We start from the raw sequence: 23,794 nt of genomic DNA on the forward strand, positions 1-23,794 counted from the left end.
TCCCCTCAAAAATTATTTCTTGATTTATGATCATTTTGCCTCATATTACCAACCTATTATAATGCCTTGCAATTTAACAAGGAAATGTGTTAAATACTGCCATCTCTGAACATCACATGGCTTTGATGAGCTCTCTGCCATTTAAAGTACCCAAATACTGAAAATCAGAACAAACAGAAGAACTATTATAAAAGAAAAACAGTACTATCCCATTCATCTCTTCATATAAGAATATTTCAAAGTAATATGGAAAAGGAAACAGTGAAGTCTACCACACACACACACACACACACACACACACACACACACACACACACACACACACACACACACACACACACAAAGACAGACGCTGGAGGCTACATGATATCATATCTGTACCCTTCAAAACAGAATCTTATCATTTGGAATTATAACACATTTTCCTTCCATTAAGCCTGCCCTATGTGAAAAACGTGTCATCCTGCTAAAGCTGAAACTCCTTCAGAGAAAGCCCTGGAAGCATCTTATACAAATCCTCTCAGTCAGAGCAGGACAAAGCATGGAGTAGAAGCTAGAGGCATCTTGACCAGCTGTTCTTTGTGAAAACTTGATTTTTGCATAGTAAGTTAGAATTTGTTCCTACAACTTAAGAAGTCTAGAATGCATTTAGGTATTATTCTTAGGTAATATTCTTCCAATATTTAGACGGTGAAAACAGTTAGATATACTCGTTTGCATGAAGCAAAGTTATCATAAACTAAACTACAAGAGCAAATTCTTCATGATTACCTCAACTTACTCCATACAATACCACAGAAAAGAATTTACAACTCTTTCAAAATCCAATGTCTATAAAGACAGAATGCCTTAAAGGAAAATGGCACCATACTTAAGACAGTGATATCTTTTATTAGTACAGCAAAGTCCTATTTTTATGGAATAGGATGGGTCTGAGGTCATTCCATAAAATTGATTTTCCAGAAAATGGAAATAGGCAATTTACCTTAAGAATTTTATTGAAAAATTATGCTATTCTATTTGAATAATGATGGGAATGTTCTACACGTTTCCTTTATTAATGAATTAAAATACACAAAACACCATAAAATTATATTAGAGGTTCAAAAGTATCACTTAAATCTTCTTTACCAGTCACTTTCATTTTGTAAAATCAGCAGTTCCATTAAAATCGTATTATGTAAAAATGGGTTTTTACTGTAATAATAGTTATTACCTATTTAGCTTCCAAGGATGTTGTGAAAATTAAATAATAAGCCATTGGAAAGCAAATACAAAGTGTCGCTAATACCAGAGGCCAAGAGGGGCAGCCAGATGGAAAAATGAAGGAGAAGAGCACCTGATACATTACAAATCACTGCTTTCATGTATAATTCCATTACCACCAATACTCTATGCAGTGGTTATGTGCTGACATTCTCATTTAATCTTCTTAATATTATGATATATTAATTATAGCCCTCATGTTATACATGAGGCTCAGAAAGGTTTACAAATTGTCCAATGTCACATAGTTGCTAAATATCAAAATCCAAATGTAAACCCAGGTTTAGCCCAGATGACAGCCCATCCCATATCCCTAAAGGATCCCAAATATACCCTATGAATATAACTTCCCCTCAAATTCTTATCCCAGTTTTCAACGTCTGCTTCAAATGCCTCTTCCTCCACGAAACCACCTCTCCTCTACTCAACTGAGACACTTTGATTCTAAACACAATCTGTGTTTATTACAGCTATTTGTTTTATTATTATGTATCATGTGTTTATTATCCCAGCTAAATCACCAGCTGTTTGAGGTCATGGCTGTATCTTACTTGCCCTTAGATCCCCAGATCATGAGCATCTGGTACCTACCTTGAACACAGTGAATGTTCAGTAAATATTTGTTAAACTGAATCGGAAAGGGGTGTTAATTTGAATTATAGCTACATTTGTTACAAGATGTAAAGCAAATGCTTCTACCAATGGTTCACTGCATTGGACACGTCTTTGCAAAGGTTTTCCCATTTTTCCAAGCATATGTCGCAAGATTAAGTTCCTCAAGTAGAGTATCTGATATATAGTAGATACTCAATAAATATAGTGTATTTTTTTATTCCAAGTGAAGGGAACAATGTGAGCAGTAAACAGATAAGTATAAATTCAGTTTAATATGTGGTCTGATTTGGATTAAACAGAGCAGGTAGGGATGGTAAGCTTAAAAAAAAAGATACAATAGTTAGAGTTCTAGAATTGAACTCTCTGATTTCCTGCCACAACTTCTTCATTTGCTAACTGGGTTAAAACTTGAGCAAGTTACTTAACCTTTCTGTGTCCCAGATTCTTCATCTACAAAAGCAGGGATAATAACAGGATCCACTTATAGAGCAGTTATGAGAATTAAGTGAGAAAAATCCGTGAAGGACACTAGGCACGGTGCATGGCACATTCCAAGTACTCAGATTATAGTTGCTTCTATCATCATCGCTATTGTCATTATAAAAATCATTTCATAATTCTTAGGAATCTTTTCAAAAGATAGGACACTATTTTCCACAGAGCTATAAAATCTTATACTTGTACTGTATTAAGCCTGTCAAACCCAAGATTTATTTCTGCTATTAATTTATGCATAGCAGCATTGAGTTCATGCACTACATCCAAGCAATACTTACTGAGTGTCTACTTTGTGTCAAACTCAGGTGAACAAACTTAATTGATTCAAAGGCTGGGAATGAAAGAAACAGAAAGAGCCAGGAAAGAGTGAAGAGTTCAGTGATATGCAAAAACATAAGCAGAAAGAGGAGGTAGATTCAATCCAAAGGTCCATCAGAAATCAAAATATCAGGAAAGGTTTGCCAAAAGTTAGAAGGGAAAGTAAGCCAGAGCAGCTGATGCATACGACCCCAAAGTGAGCAGCACAGTGGATTCAATCACTGCCCAATAACAAGTAATTTGCTGGAGTTAGAGGAGAGGTTTTAGAAGAGAGGAGAGAGGTGATGGGCAAAGAACAAGGATTTCATGTATTATATATTATATCTTTTTTCACTCACCCATCTTCTCGTTTGAAAGCTAAAAATAATGAATAGCTGTGCATGTTTTAGAATGTTAACTTCTTGGGAGAGAGTTCTTGTCAGGATGGCAGAATAGACGGTTCCCAATGTCACTCTCTCCCATAAATCAACCAATTTACAGCTATAAAAATGTAACATCAGCCAAGCCGGGGCTGCTGGAACTCAGGAGAAGCGGAGGAGAGACCTACGGAGTTCATGAAGGCGTGAGAAACCACAATGAGAGAAAGAAAAAACTACTCTGAGTGTTTTGGGCTGTGGGCACTTTAAAGTGGAACTGCAGAGCTCATGGAGCAGGAGCCGGCAGAAGCCGCAGCTGTGCCCTTCAAATGTGGTTGCTTGGAGGCCACAGGGGAGAAGAGGGCCTTGGTGGCCCCCAGGACAGCAAGACCATTAATAGGGTTCCTGTTGACCCACGCAAGAGTGAGGAGCCAGAACAACTGAAAAAAGGGAGCCATTCAGAGGCCGGTGAGTCATCACAAGGGACTGGCACAGGTCCGGTCCCATGGGAATTGTTTGGAGCACAGGCGGTGGGGGAGACAGGCCCACCAGGGGAACACTGGTACACAGCAAGGACAGCTGACCTGCCCCCCAATCAGCACAGGATCACTCAGAAGAGACTGGTCGGGAATGCAGAATTGCATAGGGTGCAGTTTGATGAAAAAACTCAGGCCTAGATCAGAGTTTCTACACAACCCAGATTCCCTGGGTCTCTGGAGAGCCAGAAGTACCTATAAGGTCAACTATTAAACCCTGAGCTGCACAAAAAGCCTTCCCTAGGGAAACAGCAGCAAAGCAGCAATTTAGCTCAACCACACAGCTCAAGTACTGGTTTCCACAGGAAGGTCCCCAGTTTTAGAAGTAAACAAAGGACAAAAAATTAGTTCTGGCCCAGGCACACCACCAGCCCCTTGGGGGCCTGCCTGGGAACTGGAGGCTTGGAGCCAGGCACCAGACCCCACTCCCACATCCAGGCACACTGTGCCAGCACCTCAGGGCCTACCCGGGGACCTAAGGCATGGAGAAGGGGACTGGACCCCCCTCCCACAACCAGGCACACCACGCCAGTGCATCGGGACCCATCTGGGGGCCCAAGGCATGGATCCAAGGACCAGACACACCCCACGACAAGGCACATCACCATCACCAAGGAGCATGCCAAAAACATCACCTCCATGTGGGTAGCCCACCACAGCCTCCACAATAACCATGGCTGCCGCAAAAGCAGCTGTATACCACAGCCACCACATAGATGGTCCTCCAACCACTGGAGTGCATTGACACAAGGGGAGTCACCAGCAGAGATAAAGAAAAGAAGAGGATATCTCTCTCCCTAAAGCCCATTTCAGAGTGTCAGAAGAAGCATCTGCTCTATGATAATATTGGGGGACCTGATCACACCTCTCAGCATTGGATAGATTATCTAGGCAACATATCAACAGAGTAACCATTATTCTTTCAGAAGGAGAGAAGAAATCTAGGGTAATGGGGGGGGGGAGAGAGGGATGGGGAGAGATTGGACAAGGGGAATAAAGAATAATTACGATTTGTAACAATATATATGCTAGTAACATTGATTTGATCAACGTATCTCAATGTTGAACCCCAAAATATGTATAATCAATTTTGATTCAATAAAATAAATAAATAGATAAGTAAATAAATAATCATTAACATCTGGGGCATTGTTTGAAAGTCAGCTAGTCCAAAGTAGAGTCTATTCCACTGAATGGGTTTCTAAGGCTAACTTTAACTCACTTGCACACTGTAACAATACGACCTCCCCAAAATTCTTCTCAAAAATCCTATATAAGATCATCAGTTTGTTTTCTCAATAAGCCTATGTCTAACCTCTCCTTTACTTAATTAGTAAATTCTGCTTTTATATTTAAAATAATAATAAAAATAATAATAATAAATAAAATAAAATGTTAACTTCTTGGATTCTCACAATAACACCGAAGGCCTGATTCAAAGGTATCTTATATATCCAATGCCTACGTCCCCTGCCTTTTTCCCCAAAGCATAGATTTGTGCTGTTTAAAGTAAATTCATGGAGATTTCAAGCCCATGTTATGAGCTGCCCATGAACAAAGGCATGAAGGATGACGGAGAACGCCCGGGGTTCCTGGGAGCCAGGGCACACAGTGGTTACAGTCATGTGCAGTGCCAAGCAAGATGGCTAAGACTGCTCCACACTTGGCATAAAATCCCAAAAGAATACTAAAACCTTGGCAACCTTCAAAAGTGTCTCTCGCTTCCTGCACGGGGTGGGGGAAACAGCTTGCTTAGTGGGAAAAACCATAGCCCAGGGCGAATCCGCTGGCTAGATTCATCAAAGAGATGGCTGAGACAGAACAGATTTTTCCTTTCCGAACAGGAATGACTCATGAGCTTGTTTATTCAAAAAGTTTCATCCTCCATTGAAGAGAGGTGGATGATGGGGAAGCTGGATGATAATAATTCAAGTTTGTATTGCTCAGCCCAGTCCCTCCTGCCCTCACCTCTCCCATGCACAGTTATACAGACACACCACCAATGCCCAGAAGGCAGCCAGTATGTTTTGTTTTATTCTGCCTTTATTTTGCCATAGTAAATAAAGAAAACAGCACAACTATTCTCTTTTATTTTGCTCTTAGTCTTTTTAGAAAAGGAATATGCTTTCTTGGTTAAGAATAAGGACAGCTGGGGTTCAAATCCTAACTGTGCCCAATAGCAAGCTGTGTGACCCTGAAGAAATTACTTAACTGCCCTGGGTCTCTGTTTCTTTGCCTGTAAAAATGGGGATAATATTATTTACTTTGTAAGATTAATGTGAGGATTTAATTATTTAGTACATAGAGAATCGTTCCTGACACGTTGTTAGTTGTCAGTAAATGATTGACATTTTCATGATTTTTACTTCACTGATGGCCAAACATTCTTCTTCCATTACAGATCTTCTTTTATTCACTATTACCTTAAGAGGTTCAAATTAAACCATAAATGGAATAAGGTCTTTTGGGAGAAATATAATTGTTCTATGAAAAACATTTTCTTCTCAGGCTAGGGAGATTTTCTGGGACTTTTAAGAACTCTCTTTTAAGGAAGAAGAATGGGTGTGTGTTTCTGTATAGCTGAGGAATCATCTTTCTTCTATGTGTGGGTACTGGGAGATAGGTGTAGATAAATGGATGGTTAGATTAGATAGACAGATACATAAGTAGATGTTTTTCTATTTTATTAATCTATTTCTTCCCCAGAAATTTTAAAAATTATGGCAACAGATGAGCTTGTCATTTTTCTTCAGTTCCTTATGCAAAAACTTATAAAGGCAAAGATAAGGAGCATTTGGGAATTGTTCTCCTACATACCCTCTGTGTCTTTCAAACTTAAAGATATTAGAAGCTGTAAATCCTTTCACTGACGCAGGAAGAAAATTATCCAGTTAGTGTATTATTCTAACTCCTTTACCACGATGATAACTTACTCCACCTATAATGAAGATAGACTGGGCTGTTTTTCTAGATTTAACTAGACTATAAAATTCCTCTTCTACATTAATCCCAACAAAGAGGGTTGTAAACATAAGTGCCTATTTATTTTCATACTCTTTACTGTGTTGTACAGTAGAAATAACACATAATTCTCCAGTAAGATTTGGCCTGGTTCTTTGGTAAATATCATGAGTTGCTTTACTCACTGGGTAAAATCAGGACGTCATCCCCAGGGCCTGGAACGGTATGGTTGTGTCCTCCCCAGCCTTCTTCAATGCCTTGCCATGTTTCAGGGAGGGACCATTTTAAAGCTGATTCAGGTGCAAAGGTAGAGGCTAGAAAACAACAGAGAATAGCAAAGGTAACTATAAAAATATGATTCATTATGATAACTTCCAAATTCTATCCTTATTTTATGATGCGCTGGTATTTTCACCCCCCAAAGTAGCTGCCTTTTAATATTTTATGAACTTTATAAAATATACTGATCAACTAGAAAGTAAGTAGTCAACCCTCAGAGTCCCTCCACTTTTGAAAAACATATAATCCCCTCATGTTATTAAAACATTTGTGTTTTGCCTTATTATAAATATCATATATGCCTATCAGGGAATATTTTGAAAATGCTAATAAAGAAGAAAAGAAAAAGAATAATTGCTCATAACCTCACCATCTACTGATAATTGTTATCAACCTTTTGTTTCCTTCCAAAATTTCTCAGCATTTCTACATAATGGAAATAATATATCCAGTTCTTTCTTTTGCATCCACTTCTTATTTTGTTTCAGCTTAGCCATTTTTCCTATGCACTTTCTAATGTCATTAAAACTCCTTATAAACATAATTTTAGTGGCTACATGATATTCCATCATATGAAAAATCCATAATTTACCTAATCTCTAATGTCTGGCATTTAGGTTCTTTCCACTTAATAATTCTGATTATCTTAAAATAGATTCCTCAATGGAATAACTGAGTCAAAGGATATAATCTTCTCACAGCTCTTAACACGTATTTAAGGCAGGGTAAAAATCTTGACACTTCTCAGGTCAGTAATTTACACACAGATCATATGTTCCAACTAACCTCTAATGATCAAATGACATTCTCTTTTCAACCATTCCACTAGCATCCCCATCAGAGAATTGAAATGTAAATCTACTCATTTCCAATGAGAATTGTCAAGGATCACATCATGCACAACACTGTGCTGAACTGTATCCACTTGTTCTTTTCTGGGATGTGGTCACTGGTACAGAGTTGGAAGGGTAGAGAGATTGTTTCAGAAGGGTAAGATGAAAAAGCCTCCTCTTTTGATGGGGGGAGGGGATCTCATCACTTGCAAGCAAAAATAATGAGCACCTGCTCTATTAGAACTGCCCTAAAATGGCAGAGACACAAAAAAGAATAAAATGCCAACTTTGCCCAAGGAGGTAATAGTGTCACATTGGTAAATACTGGGAGGATAAAAACATGCACAGGCATTGAGGGTAGTTTTCGTTAATGGTACCTGACCAAGGGAGGAAGTGAGAAGTTGCTGGGAGAAGCTTCCTGCAGGAGGCAGTATCTGAGCTGCATTTTAAAGGCTCAGAAGTTATACAAATAAAGGGGAGGTTGTGGTGAGATATGGCAAGGGGGGTTGTGCTGCAAACAGAGGGCTGAACATAAGCAAAGGCAAGAAGTGGGAGACCTACTGGAGGAACTGTAATTAGTTTAGTGTTTCTGAACCACAGAGCTAAAAGGAGGCAGGTGATGAAGCTGGGGAAGTAATCAGAGGCCAGAGTGTGAAGTGTAACAAAGATGGAGGGCCAAGGCTTTCCAGCCCGTAAAGATAAAAGTGGATGAATTCAGTTTGGGCCATACAGCATTTGGAGTAGCTTTGGAGTCTCTGGGTGGAGATATATAGCAAGCAGTAGTTGAATGTGAATCTGAAAAATGGAGAGAGCTCTGAGCTGGAGAGACGGATTTTGGCATTATCCACCTAGATACAACCGTATCTGAAACTCTGAGGTTGATTGAAATAGCTCCAGAGGATTATAAGGTGAAAAGAGAAAATGACTCTGATATCAGAACCATGGAGAACACTCAGGGTTTGTTTGTTTGTTTGTTTGTTTGTTTGTTTGTTTGTTTGTTTTGCCAGAACCCAATTCCCCAGTATATTAGTCTAATTAGAGCCCCAGAAAAACTTAAAAGTATATAGATTGTGGTCAAGTAGAAATTGTAGGCAATTTCATTAACACAAAACATACCACACACAATGGGAATAAGACATCTTAGAATAAGCCTCACTCAGGAGGGATTATAAATATGTTCTAGACAACCAACACTATAATACCTTTCTAAGTGTTCTAGTTTGCCTTCTTCCCAATGTTATACCGTAAATATTCAGGTTGGGATAGGGTAGGGGCATTTGTTGGGGGTGGCCACTAACTAGCACCACAAAGGTCAGATAGGATGTTTCTGATGCCTCATTTCCAGTGATTATACATATCTGCGTGGTACAGAGTTGAATATCAATACTTGTGTGCAATATGTGATGCTCAAATCAGGATAATTCGTATATTCAACATTATACAATGTATCATTTTTCATGGTCCAGTGATATTTCAAATAGTCAATGACTAGGTTCTTTAAAACCCCATGCCAAGCTTCAAAAACCTTTCGTTACTTTATATCACAGATGGTGGAAACACTCTTCACTTTTGTCACCTTCACTTTTGTTTATAGGAGGGCTAACGCTGTCTTTAATTGAACAATCAAGAACTTCAGGTAGCTATTCTAACAAAAGAATGTTACTATGCACAAATTCTATCATTCTATGCCATCTTGCCTTAACATAAGAACATCTATGGGAGAAGGAAATGTTTAAGTCTCCTTCCAGAGTTACTAGATCCTGATAAAGTTAATATCAGGCTTGTATATAACTATTATGGACATTGAAAATTGGGGAGCGAAAAAGAAGCCTACAGGAGTTAAAGAAGAAGTAGTCAGGGAATACAGGGAGAATCAGGAAAGAAAAATGTCTTATAAACCTGAGGAATAGAGCATTCCAGAGGACAGATGTATCTTGTTAACAGCAGAGTTCTGGCAAGAGAGGGAATTAGAAGTGACTGTTGAATTTGGCAATCAGAGCATGGGTGGTCAAGGTGAAAGAGGTCCCAGTGGAGTGGCCGAGGTGGAAACCAAATTAAAGTAGATTGAGGAATGCACTGGAGGTGAGGAAGGAAAGACTTTGGGTCAGATCATCCAAAAAGCTCATTGAGGAATGCACAGCTCTAAGATTTGAGACCCTCAGCCTTTGATCTGTCTTCCTTATCTCTAGATAAATGAGACTTATTTTGATACTGGAGTCCATGAATTTTGGTCAGGACCTCAAACTCCTTCCCTGAACAAATCTGTCACTAAACAGCAGCTAAAATTTAAGGTGGTCTCCAGCTTTCTTATTTTTTCTTCATCAAAAGGCTAGTCTTTTTTAAAGTTTGTAGGAGAGACATCAGCTAAAGGAGGATTCAGTATCCAGAGGCACTGAACAGAAAGAACTGGTAAAGAAAGAAGACGAGGAAATTGACACAAGACGAGGAATTGTTTGCAGATAGGATAAAGTCTGAAAGATGCTGAAAGGGCCTGGTTCTCAGAGACCAAAGGAAAGGACATGAACTTGGTCTATGGGAGAAGGGTTGACAAAGTTAGAAAGAGAAAACCTGATGATCTGAATGTTCTCACATGACTGTGGACGATATTTGCAATTAGCCCTGCTAAAAAGACAACATGGTTGAAGTGCAGGCTCTTTAGGAACATTTTTATCTTCCCCCGGTGAAGAAGGAATTGCTTCACTCATTGCCCCTTCCCCATCATTTATAAAGCATTGTGGACACTGAGAAGAAAACAACAAAGCAATAAAGCCATAATGTTAGAGGAGCATGAAAGACCTGCATTGGGGTCTTCAGAAACCTGGATACCTTCTTGACCCAAATTAGCATAAATCCTTACCTTGAACCCCCTAAGCACCCATACAGCAATTTATACCACACTGCCTCTCCCTGACATTGGCCCATATGCACCCTTGTTTCTGCTGCCTCTGAAGTTTGCTGTCCACAATGTCCCACGATAACCAGCACAATCTTCTACACAGAATAGGCCCTCAATTAATTGAGTGAACTGAGAGACTCTCTGCAGCAGAATACCAAAATATTTCATTCTGTGTTCCATACTCGTTTTGAATCTTTGAATGGATTAACATATAGATAGAACTCCATTAATCATTTCATTCTTGTTTTTGGCAAAAAAAAATTTGGTAATGCTATAATTTTACTGTTTTCCACAGAGCTCTGCATTAAACAAAATACTCTTTTATACTTAAATTCTGGCATTAGTACATATACCTCACACCATGGGAATGAGGCAATGTCTGGGAACCATATTACTTTAAATTTCTTCCTGGTGAATGATGATGTACTAATTTTGTAATTCTTTGTGTTTGGGAATAGTTTTCTGTCCTAGACTATGTAAGGAAAGAAAATTGGCTATAGATTTTGATCTAACACACATATATTAACAAATGCCCAAAAAGGTAATTTAAACACATCAGACGCTATGTGGCATAGCAGAAAGAACACCAGACTAAGTTGGGACACTTGAGTTTTTATCTAGACCCAACTACTGACTACCAATATGACTTAAGTAAACTGTTTAATCTCTAGGCTTTCACGTCCCCATTTGTAAAATGGGGCAATTAAATAGGATGGTACTTCCTTGTTAAAATTCTATACCTGTATGAAGCATCAGCTTTCTATTTACTCAGCATGTTGTAATTGATAAGCCAAGTGAAGAATTTTCCAGTTAAAATGACCCCTTTTGAAATGTTCTGAATGCTGGACACCCACTCTGTACTTCCAACAAGTCCTTAATAAGGAAATCTTTATAATAAGTGCTGAGTGACATGCCACCCTGACTACAGGAATGGCCACCCATAGATGACCCAGAATCTACTGAGGGGTGTGGCATGAGAACTCCCCCAATAGGTATGTCCTTTACACAATAGGGACTGACCCAACCAACTCTCTTCATGGGGAATTTGAACACAGGACTTTCAGAAGGAGAGAATTTTAGAGTACTTTTCTCTGGTAACAGCCATTTTAAAGAAAATTTATTGATTCATTATTTAGTTAGTCATTTTATTGACATCTCCAAAAGACCATAAAACTCCATGAAGTCAAAGACCATTCCATCTCATTCATCATTCTATCCCTCCATGTGTGGCATGACAGGCACTTAATAAACAAGGCATTTCGAGCCAACTAAAAGAAAAGAGAGATTTAAGGACAGGAGACATAAAGAACAATGTGCTATGGCAACTCAGAAACTTATGAAAACAATCTTGAATCACATTCTTCATAGTCCAGTAAACATGGAGTAGCAACCATCAGTACTTCTCATTTGTAGTTTTAGTCCAGTACCTTTACCTCACTTATTTATTAATTTAATTGGAGGAATTAGACCATTTTCTGATCAACATGGGCACTGCTCTGACATAACATACAAATGCCACAGAAAATCAAAGGAAAGCTTAGCCTTTGAAAAGATTCATCCCTCCTGCAAATGTATAGTTAAATTGACTCACTATAAACAAAAACAAACAATGAAAGACACTAGAAAGTGCTTGTAAGACATTTACTCTTTGAGAATTTGGCTTTTTTGTGTTAGAAAAATTTTACAGAACCATCTGATTTTTGGAGAGGGTTTGTTTACCCTTATTTCCTGAAATTACCAGGAACAATTAAAGTTTAGAGATACCCTGAATTTTTCTTTACATTTAGGGGGAGAGCCTAATGGCCCATCTGCAGATCTGGAGTCCTGTGTGCACATATGGCCCATAATTTATGAAATGTGCTTATTTACATTTTTCAATTCTTACTTTCCACTGTTTTGAAAAATAAATGCACCCTTATATCTTCCTTTGACATGCAGACATATTTTAGTTAGAGGGTGACACAATAGACAGTTGCCAGGCATAAAAGCATTAGGACTGATGCCTGCCTATTTATAAACAACATGATGAGAAATTTGTAGAAACACCGGAGGACATTCTGCTGCACTAGGCACTTCTACTTACTGCGTTAAGTAGAATTTCTCTCACCTGAAATAGTTGGGGGCACACCTTCCTTCACCTGGAGAATAACTTGAACTTGGCCTTTACCTGAAACTGAATACAAAAAAAAAATCACAACTTGGATGGGATGCAAAGATCGTCTTAATACTAAAGATATTCGCATGTGAGAAAAATTGCTTTATGCCAATTCTCTCCAACCTAATTTTTCAAAATAGAAAAAATAAAGTCCTTATTAATTGATCTAACAATTGATTTCCAACATTTGATTTTGATTGCTTTGATCAAACTTCATTGCAGAGAGGTCTCCAAGAGAATTGGCACATAAATAATTAGAAAAAAAAATCTTTCATACGGTTTTTGGAGGCCAATGGTGTCCAGCAGGGAATACCTCATATCCTATTTCCTCTCCATCACTTTCTAGGCTAAGGTTTTATAATTCATGCATTTTTCACCAATAGAGTTCAGATCACCCATGAAATGTATTTGTTTTACCTTTATCCAAACAAATTGTCCTTTTAATGAAGGCTTCCCCCTCCTTCTCCTCCCATCTTCCAAACCAACTGAGCACATTTGAAAGGCCTGGGGTTCATTAATTTTAAGTGTTCAATAAATTAGTGGAAATAATCAAAAGGCCTGATTCTTTCTGATAACGACAATTTGATGTCAGTATAAACCAGTAGATTAAGCTGGGAACATATGCTCCTTTGCCAAGAGAGGCTGCTATAATTAAATAGTGAATGCATCTACAAGGTGCTCTCATGCCTGATTAATTAGTAATCAGGTGCGCAAACTCCATTTTTCGGTCACACCTTGTCTCTTATTGGTTAATTACCTTTCTGCCTTATCATTTGCCACGTGAGTCAGCACCTCCCACCACCAGCAGGTCCGATGCTGCTGAAAGTTGCAGCCTCAGGGTCTTGGCCAAACTCACGCTCATCATTTTGGTTTCCCTGGGACCCTAAACCCTTTCCTTTATCACAGATGGAAAAGAACAAAGCTTCAGAACATTACAAAGAAAATAATCCCCAAAGAGATCAATGATTAGACCTCTCAAATTAATCTATTCTTATTTTGGTGATTTTTCTCATTTTAAAATTTTTTCAGTTATAAAAGCATGAGTCTGTGGCTTTCTCCTTACACTGTCATATCTTGAAACCAGGCACAATGGCGCCATGCTTTTGACATGTTCTGCTTTTATCACCCCTTCGCTTAAATTGTTCCTTTATCCTATTGCTTATTTCACCCACCTTTCTAACTTAAATAATAATAGACAATAAAGCCACCAGTCAAGCATCTCATTTTTTTTCTATAAGATTTAACGTATCCACTTCTGTTCACGTTGATCTGTGCATTCTCTACGGTTGAAAACCATTTCTAAATCCATACTGTGATATTTATTCCAAACTTGTTCTCAATTTCATAAATATTTATTGAGCATCAACTGTTAATTTAGGATTGCATCAAGAATTTTGTCTCCAAGTTTATGAGGGAGTGACTTTTCTCATGTAGCTTATGATGCTAGATATGGATGGAAATGTAGAAACCTTATTTTCATGGAGCAACTTAGAAATCCTGAGTTTACTGTGCTCCAGTCTGGGTATCTAGGACTTAATGAACAATTTAACCACATTCTACCCACTCTCCTAGAGGCAGGAAATAACCTCCTTCAAGGAGACATAAGGCAAAATAATTTTTAAAAATTAGGCTTCACTGGAAAAAAAAAAAAGGAAAAGAAATTGTGGACAAGATGGCATTGGAAAACATGCCAGAGGCTATAACCATAGAATGCCCTTCTACAAGACAAAGGGATTAAATATCATCATAGAATCAAACTCGAAAAGTAAATAAGAAAAAATTCTGGGAAACATTTGGAAAGGGAAACCAATCTATTTAAAGACGTTATAAAAATCATTCTTGTTTAATGGTCTCCATGCCATGTAGATTTCAGCACATCTGTGCCCTCTTCCTTGAGACAGAGTCACTGAGGTAAGGAAAGTAATAACATTACACACCAAGAGTCTTTTTCAAAGCCACGCCAGTCATTTTACAATGATTCATTTGACCTAAAATAAATGTAATTTATACCTGTAAGAGGAATGGTTGGGGAGGAGGGAAGAATGAAAACATTATTTTTTCCTACTAGATATATGGGGAAATTTGAAGTAGAGGGAAAACAATCATTGTATCCAAAACCCCCTGAGTGAAAAAATACACTGTAAGTGTTCATGCATTGTAGTTAATCACTGTGATGAAGATCCCAAAGACCAAAGAGACTAACCCTTGACATATCTGACTCCCATTAGAGGCTGTTCCACTTGTCCTTTTATTCACTTAATCCCTTACCCAGGCACTGTTCTTGGTAAACCAAGGCTTCCTGGCTCAGCATTCTGTCCTGCCTGTGGCTCTTTTCATTACACTGCACCGAAGGCTCCTGGCTGAGTGGCCACTGATTTTCCTCAGTCTCTACACTTGCACAAATGGTCCCCATCTCCAGAGAAAACTCTTCCCAAAACAGATACCGGAAAGATAAAAAGTATATTGACTATCTATTGCTCACTTTATTAAAGTTGAGTGTGTGAATGTCGTTCAGAGAAGAGAAATAGTCTCAGTATCAGAGGAGAGAGAGAAAAGTTACCAAAAGTAGAAAAATTAGAAGAGTTTGAATTCTTATACTACCACCTCTCCGTGTGCCCCTGGGGACTGGCTCTGAGCACTTGAGTACGAGTCAGAGAGCTATTTCTTCCCAAACACCAATTCAAGGTCATGAGAGTGATGGGAAGAAGGTGTGTGCTAGAGCCCAACTGCTTGGATTTGAATCCTGGCTCTCCCCAGTTCCTAGACATGGGTAACTGGCAAGTTATTCACCCTTTCTGAACCTCACTCACCTCATCTGAAAATGGGAATAATCATACCACCTACCTCATAGGGATATTGGGAAGAAAAGATGGGATAATCCATGGAGCATGCTTAGCACGGTGTCTGGCACATAATGAACAATAAATGTTAGCTATCATCAATACTGTCATTATGGCACACTCATTATTCTAGGCGCCAGTTAGCAAAGCTCAGGAAATATGCTTTCACTCTTCTTACTCTTTTTACAGCTGCACCTAATCAGGATGAGCTGTAGTATTACAAAACTGTAAGCAACTTAACCAGATCTGCTAGTTTGCCGAGTGTTTTGACTCTATAAAAGACTGTAAATGTGAAGTGTCACTTCCAATTGGAATAAATACAAAGAGGGATGAAAATCATTTAAGAATTAAGGTATTGACTTGGGAAGAGTTTAAAAGCCTTACACAAGCTGTGATATTGTACATATGTTTTCTCAGTGCTTATGATTTCTGATTTTGTATTTGTAATATGAGCATGGTTAATTTTCCTTGTTTATAAATGGAGCTCCATTGTAGTTGATCCTTCCCAGACTGTAAAAAGAAAAAAAGGCTTTGGGTCAATTATTGCCATGTTACTCTGATGAGTGCTACATGATCTAAGCTTGCTATAAACACAGACATCCAGGAGGAAGAGAGAAATGTGCTAAGAAGATGGCTCCTGTTAAGAGGAAAGAAAGACACTCAACTAGATGTGATACTAGTGCCTACCATGATAATGTGTTGTACATGGTAAATTTTGTCCTCACTAGGGTACTAGAAAGATAAAAATTAATGAACACTCTCTCCATGCAGGTCTAGGTCTCTCAAAATTTTGGACGGAGAAATAAGTAACTATCTATTTAAAAAGAAAAAAACACAGGGCATCTTAGCAGACCATAGACTCCTTTCCTATTCACTCTTCCATTCATATGCCCATTCTCACTTTGACACCTCAGTTTATGCACATATGAGTATTAGAACCTCTCATTCAGTCCACATTTATCTAGCACGAGTCAGCCACTACCTACACAATGAGAGAACATAAAACAGCAACTACAATTGGTGTCTGCAAATTTCATCCTACACATCTAACTCATGGCTTCTCTTTCTGTCTCTGTCTGCTCTGTCCAGAGTCCAACTTCCTGAGCTAGCTGGTAGATTTTGTCTTTCTCTATTTTCACCTTAGCTTGACCTGTCTGCTACCTCCACTTCTTCTCCTCAATCTGCCTCAAACACTTACATATTCCTGCTCTCTTTCTCCCGTCCCGTTCAGCAAACTAGACCTTCACTCCCCCAAAGTTGACCTTTTCGACTTAGCTGTAAACAATCTTGCTTGTCAACTGGTCCCTATGCAGCTAAACCTTGATTCACAGGACCACACTCCTGTCTTATTCCAGCCTCACAGAGACACCCTTGCAAGTCACCTTGGTCCTCATAACACAGGATATATATGAAAATATATGAAAATGTCATGATCACCTTTGAGTCTTCTATTATCCCTAACACATTCATTCATGGAAGGATGTAATTTGTTTTAAATGTAAGAATCAAAGAACTTGATAAAGAAACAAGACACCAACAGACATGTCTGCATTAACCACAGTCCTGAGAGTTAGCTCAATTAAACCTTCTTAATTAACTCAGAGAATAACAATTGTTATTCTGACTCAGAGCGATGTTTACCACCCTAGCGTGGAGGTGTGTGTGATTTCCTAGGCCCTGCTGCAAAGCTACAGAACCAGAACCTCCAGGGAGGGACCTGGGAACAAGCATTCCAGCTGTTTGCCCATAAAGCAAGTGTATGAAACACTAATTTAAGGAATTATACAACTTCTCCCATACTCTACTCTTAAAAATGTGGTTTGTTCTCAAGAGCAGGTGTTCTTAGCAAGTGAAGAAAGAAACCCAGATGGAAAGACCCTTGTCACAATTCTTACTTTTCATCAATTATACCAAAAATTTGCAGAACATATTATATTCCCAAAATATAAAATGTGCAGTGATGATTTTAGTGGCATAACAAGTTTTATTTTAGTGGCTATCATTTTTTGTATTTTAGAAAAAACAACTAGCCCATTAAACCCATGATTATAGATACTGCTTGAGAAGAGGTCAGGTTTTAAATATAAGACAGTGTAGGAAATGATTTTAGAAAAATATTAAGTAAATAATATTACAGGAGGCATAAGAATGTGATAAAATTATGAAATGGTACTCAAATATCTAAAGTTTAGGATGCACAGTGTTTACAAATAAGTTGAGGTTTTTCTTATAATCAGAAAGAAGGACTGGTTTACAAAGGTAAGTAGTAGAAGTTTAGAGTCAGAAAGAAAAAAAGTAGTACACTAGAAAAAGCACTGAACCTAGAGTCAGAAAAGCTATGTTTGAATACTGGTCGCATCACCTATGACCTGTGTGAATTAAGTCTAGCCACTCAGCATGGCTAAGAATTAGCTCTTTAACCTGAATCATTCCTAAAAAGTATATTTGATTCTGACTTCTAAGTTTATTTTCCTGCCTGCCTTCCTGCCTTCCTTCCTTCCTTTCTTCTCTCTTTCATTTTCTCCCTCCCTTCCTTTTTTCCTTTTAGAGAAGTTGCTCCTAACCAAGAGGCAAAATCCCTTTTCTTATCCCCAGCTCCTGTTCCGTTATCAATATTTTTGCCAGTTAGTGCATTTCCCTCAAGTCAGTCTTCTACGTTACTAGTAAAAATCCTTGGGGGATTCTTGGGGAATGAGTTTTCTGTAAGAATGTAAATTAATTTATTAACTAGAATGCTCTAGATTGCCTTAGAGGGTCTCAGCAGGGGAATGGCTGCAGAGACGCAGAAGATGATTCCTCTCTGCCTGCAAAATCCTCCCCAGGAGCTCTGAGAAGCCAGTGGAATCCTCTCAAGGAGTTGCATAGAGTCTTCTCGACCAGCTGAAGAACAGAAGAGTCTAGACAGCAGCCTGCTTCGTCCTGATACCCTCGCAGCTTTGAGAAAAGGAAACCTAAGTGGTTTGCCATGATCCTGAGCCTAGACTCAAATTCAGGAAAGCATTCTTGATTTGCAGGCTATCCCAAGTTAACAGCAGCTTTCTGATCCATCTGCGTGATGGGACTTGAGTTCTTCAAGGCAACCTGGCACGCACAATAAAATCCATCTGTCTTTCTGTCCACAGCCCTCTTGCCCTCACGGACCACAGCCCGGGCTCCTCGCCAAGCAGCCTGCCTTGAACGTGGGGAGGGGGCCATGTGCACACACGCGTCGGCCAGCCTGCCGAGACACGCCTTTCTCCCCGTCGGATCAGAAGGCGGAGGTGCAGCGGGGCCTCGGAGCCTCGCAGGCGGACCTCCTCAGCTGCCGCCAGCACAATGTCCCGCTCGGCTGCACCTCCGCGCGACTGCGGGGGCGGGCTGTGAACTCGGGAGGGCCACTGTGAATGGCGCCGCATCTGATATGAATTTATCACCGGCTGCTGGCTGGGTAGGGGATAAAGCCAGGGGAAGGGGCTGCCAGAGTTTAATACACCCTACCACAACCCAACAGTTTGCCCTAAAGAGCCTTTTACCAATATAAAAGGACGGGGTCAAAAGTAAGTTGACCCCTGACAGAATGTACAATTATTATAAGAGCACTGTGTCCGAGCAGCTGCTGGAACCCCACTGGCTCTGCACTGGGCTTCCAAGAGTCAGAATATGAATAATCAACTCAAGATTGTTTTCTCCACCCCTCTCAGCCCCCACCTCCTCTCTCCAACCTTCTCCTCCTGTTTTGGACAAGTCCTATTATATTTCTACAGGAAGAAGCATAGCCCTCCCTAGCAGCTGCAATAATTGTGTTCCTATTGTGACCAAGACCTCCTCCTGGCCACCCCCTACAAGTGGCCATTGTGAGTGGAGAGTCAGTGATTACACGCTCTGCCTGATGCTTTGGGGGACCCAGCTGCCTAAGTGCTGACACACGAGCATGCGTGCGGACGTGCGGAAGGCCTGGAAGGGGGCTAGTGGAGGTAGAGGGGGGAGGTGGGGAAACCACGTCTGTGAGATGGGACTCTGACATGCCAGACCTTTTGCATAAGTCAAGGCCAGAACAAATGAGTTTTTATCAGGCCCCAGTGATGAGGGGTCTCATCTCCCTTTGAAGTAAAGCTGAGCATGGGGCCTAGCAGCTTTTCCTCTTTGGACCAAGCAAACATCCTTCTTTTGATATGCTACATGCTCATTATCTCTGCCCCATTTAATGATTTTTGATTGAAGGGTGGCGGCTGGGATGCCAAGAGGATCGTTAGAGAGGCTCCATCCAGCCAAGCCCATAAGAAAGGCTTTCCTTGTGCCTGGGCCTAAATTTGGAATTTCTTAACAGTGTGTGCTTGTTCTTAGAAGCAGATAAGGGCTGAGCGTGAAATTCTTAATTAAGCAATAAATAGAGAGTGGGGTGTCAGCAGATGTAGCCAGTAGCCATGGCAACGGGAATCACATGGCAAGAGAGCTGAGGCACCATGGAGGCCTCGGGCCTGGGCCTGACTGACAGCTGAAGAATCCTACAAAGCTTGTAAACCAGATTAATTAGCTGACTAATTATTTCATAGCGTTAATGTAACTAAAAAATAAAAATAGTTCACCATGAACTGAAACATCCCTGGAAAAAACATCAGGGAAAGAAGCAGTGGGAAACTGGCACTGAAAAGCAAGAGACATGAGCTGCCAGTGGATCCAATTGCATGAACGGAAAAATGGGCTTGCTGGCTTTGACTCCTGACTTTGCAAATATAAAAGAACCACTTGTTCTACAGCCACACTCATTCCCAAGCAAGGCACAGAAACTACAGTTGGGAACTGCCTTTCATAATAGATTGTCACATCAAATATTGCTCCTGCTGGGTCCTAACACAAACTTTAGAATACAAGTACATTTTTTGTGGTCTGTTTCATAAATAGCTTCTTGGGCAAAATTCTCAGTGGCTTTAGGAAGGCAACCTGAACCAAACTCCTGAAAAGATATTTTTAAATAAGCGAGACTATCTTATTCTGTGGATAAGAATTGCTTAAGTGGTATTAAATTTCAATCATGGGAACAATATATCGTATATGTCATATCATCATGGATCTCAGTTATCTCACAAAGACTAGTAAAAAAATATATAAGGGGACCCTTTCAGAAAGGTCATGGCGTGCACACTGAGTTCATGATGCATGAGATTGTTAATCTTCCAGGAAAACAAAAATTCTAGAGAAATTGTTCACTGAGAAAATTTTTAGTGAAGTTAAATGAAATGCTACTCACACTTTAATATGCTTGGGTGTTTCGTACCACAGTTGCAAGAGACAAGTGAATATTCTTAACTTCATTGTACAAATGAAGCCATTGAGTCATGGAGCAATGAAAATGCCATGCCCCAGGTAAAATAGCCAGCCAGCCACTGATTAAAACCCTAAGCCCCAAGCTCTGGTCATCAGCTTTCCAACAAACCTGCACTCCATAAAGACATTTGCTGATCAAAGACAAAACTTGCCTTGGTGAAGAAGAGAAAGGCAAGAGTCAAAACATATTACATGCGCAGGATTTTTTTCTTTGTTGCTGGGAATCGGTGAAAAGTTTTCTCCCACAACCCTGCCTAGCACCCCCCAACCCCCATCCTTTTTGGTCAGTGTTCAATGATTATTTAGTGGGCAGCACACTCTAGTGGAGAGATACACAGCCAGGAGCTAGAATGCCTGGGTTCTGATCTCTTCCACAGTCAGCTGAGTCTAAGATTAGTCAGGTATCTTAAATCACACATGAAGCAGCCAAATGGAGGAAATGAATGTAATTGTGATTTTTTAAAAAGCTTCCTATCCTGGGGGATGTGGTAAGATTACGAACAAACAATACAGAAGATGGTCCACTTAGAAGTGGTCAACAAATGAATGAAATCCAGCCAATTGTCAGTGAAGCAGCACTCTGAATGAAATGCCAGCCAAGAAAAGGAGCAGCACGCCCTGGAAGTCTGATGAAATGCTGTGGACCTGAAAGAGGTCAAGCAGTTTCCTGTGACAGAATGAGACTTCTGTATACACAACTCCCCCCCCATGTTTTTTCATCCCAGAAATATGCCCACGTGGACTGTGATGTCTTGACTTACACTCTCTTCTTAGATTCAATGCATGTTATTTTATATTTTTATATAAAAATTACATAACATGCATTACCCAATCCTGGTCCTATAAAGTCACATGGTCTGGGAAAAAAATTAAGTGAAAGTAACAATCTAATCAATATGTAAAATGCATGGCACAGGATTGCAACTCCACTTCTCAGGGTCTTACTGGGGTACTAGCTACAACTACCTCGGTGCCATTATGGCGTTGGGGAATGCAGGCAGGTCTATGGAAAACATGGTAGCCTAATCACCACCTTCCTATAGATATCGTAAACTGTAAGCAGAGGATATCCAAAAGTATAATCAGATCTACACAACCTAATGCAGTTTCATGGGGCACTACCATGGAGCAGCAGTACGAGCCTCAGTTCCTCCCGAGTCCCCATATCCTTACTGTGCCAGCCCAGAAATGGGAACAGAATTGGCTCTGGCTACTTATCTACCCCATATACTCAGAGGATACAGAAGGCATCAGTAACCATAAAATCTACTGCTGGAAATTCTCGTCAAGGACCAAGGGTCTCCAAGTTTATTAAACATTCAATCAATCTTCTATGACTTCCTGTTCCTTTTCCAACTTATATTCGAAGATGGAAATACTAGGACATTCTGATACAAAGAATTTTTAAAAATTAGTAAAGGCTATCTACCTCATAAAAATACTTTACATTGAAATATTTGTCTACATCATATATACGCACATATACATACAGATGTACATCTACATATATGTGCACATACAGCTACTTACACAGATTGCATTTAAACCACAAATGTGTATATAAAGTCTAATAGTATAACTTGCTATTAATTCAGTTAATATTGCTTACCAAAGGGAAAGACAATCTGTCACTGCATCATTTGATTTTTTTACTTTTTGCCATGAATGTTCCTTTATCATGTTTGGCTCTGTGAGTATTCAAATTATCTAGTAGTTCATGAATGAAATCTGACCAATGGACAAGACAGGCCCTTCAGGAGCATGCTAAGTAATAGGAAGACGGCAATTAAAATTAAAATAGTGTTCCAGAATATATATCAAGTAACTAGTCGTAAAGTTAATGGCAACTATTTGCTTTTAATGGCTGTATTTGGTTCTAGTGGTAAAACAGTCTCAGGGATCTCTGTCCATCCCAAGTTTTTATAGTTTCGGGTTACATTTATGGATGGATTAAATCGGAAATAAAATTTGAATGGTACAATTTGGTGCAAATAAAATATACAACAATCCATTTAGCAGAGACTTAAAAAATGCTAGCAAAGCACCAGACTCTACTCTCTAGTGCTATTAAAATTTAACAGTCCCAGGTCTCAAATGTAGATCACACTCCGTTGACATGGTTAGGCACAAGTGAGAGAGACGAGAGACTCAGGACAATTGCCCAGCCATGGAAATCCTTGTGGCCAAGTCTGGCTTGTAGTAGGGGTTGGGACTTGCTATGTTGATAAGGTCCCCTGAATGTAACCAGATCTAGAAGGACCAATTTATAAAAAAATTGTCATTCTAGAGCCCTTTTTGCCATATTCTCTTCCCTATAAACCACTATAAAAAGTGGTTTTGCAGTGAACTGAGGCTGGTACAAGCGTACACTGCAGTGCTTAGAGTGACCAACGCTGACATGGTATGGAAAAGGGATGCGAGATAAACTCCAGGAAGTCAAAAGAAATGGATAATCCTGACCCTCACATTGTGATCCTGTGAAACATGCACAATAAGAAGGTAAGAAAATCCTTTTACCTTCTATTACTCTGCAATCACAATAGGGTTCTTGGTCCTATAAAATGAGGTTCCTGGCTCCTTCATCCTGATGCTAATCCTCACACAAAACAGACACACACACAGCCCATGCCCCAGACCTCAGATCAGCCCCTCAGCCCATCTCACCTGCCTGATTTCAGATTCCTTTCCCAAGATTTTCCTTCTCACTTTCCACACTAACTTTGATTTTCATTCAGCCTCTTTCTGTATCTGTCACCATATACCCTCTGCTGTCTCTTGTATCTGTGGCCATAATCGGCCATCCTATCTTGACATGTGCAATCGTTTTTCTAAAAATGCTAACACTGCCCTAAATGAATTAAAAATATTAATAACCAGCAATGTTTATTAAGTACTTGCTGTGGGTTAGGCACTCTGCTAAAGAGTTTTAGATGTTAC

General features: G+C 39.6%; 1 protein-coding gene across 1 annotated transcript in view; it reads right to left on the bottom strand.

The window, feature by feature from the left end:
- Positions 1 to 23,794, bottom strand: part of PKHD1 (PKHD1 ciliary IPT domain containing fibrocystin/polyductin) — a 455,019-nt gene that overhangs the window by 196,837 nt on the left and 234,388 nt on the right. The window contains exons 50-51 of the mRNA XM_063096948.1: positions 12,666 to 12,731; positions 6,736 to 6,864 (exon numbers count right to left, since the gene is read on the bottom strand). Coding sequence (XP_062953018.1) covers positions 6,736 to 6,864; positions 12,666 to 12,731 — 195 coding nt within the window. The remainder of the gene's footprint in view (positions 1 to 6,735; positions 6,865 to 12,665; positions 12,732 to 23,794) is intronic.

This window comes from Cynocephalus volans, chromosome 5, assembly GCF_027409185.1.
Source record: "Cynocephalus volans isolate mCynVol1 chromosome 5, mCynVol1.pri, whole genome shotgun sequence".
Lineage (NCBI taxonomy): Eukaryota > Metazoa > Chordata > Mammalia > Dermoptera > Cynocephalidae > Cynocephalus > Cynocephalus volans.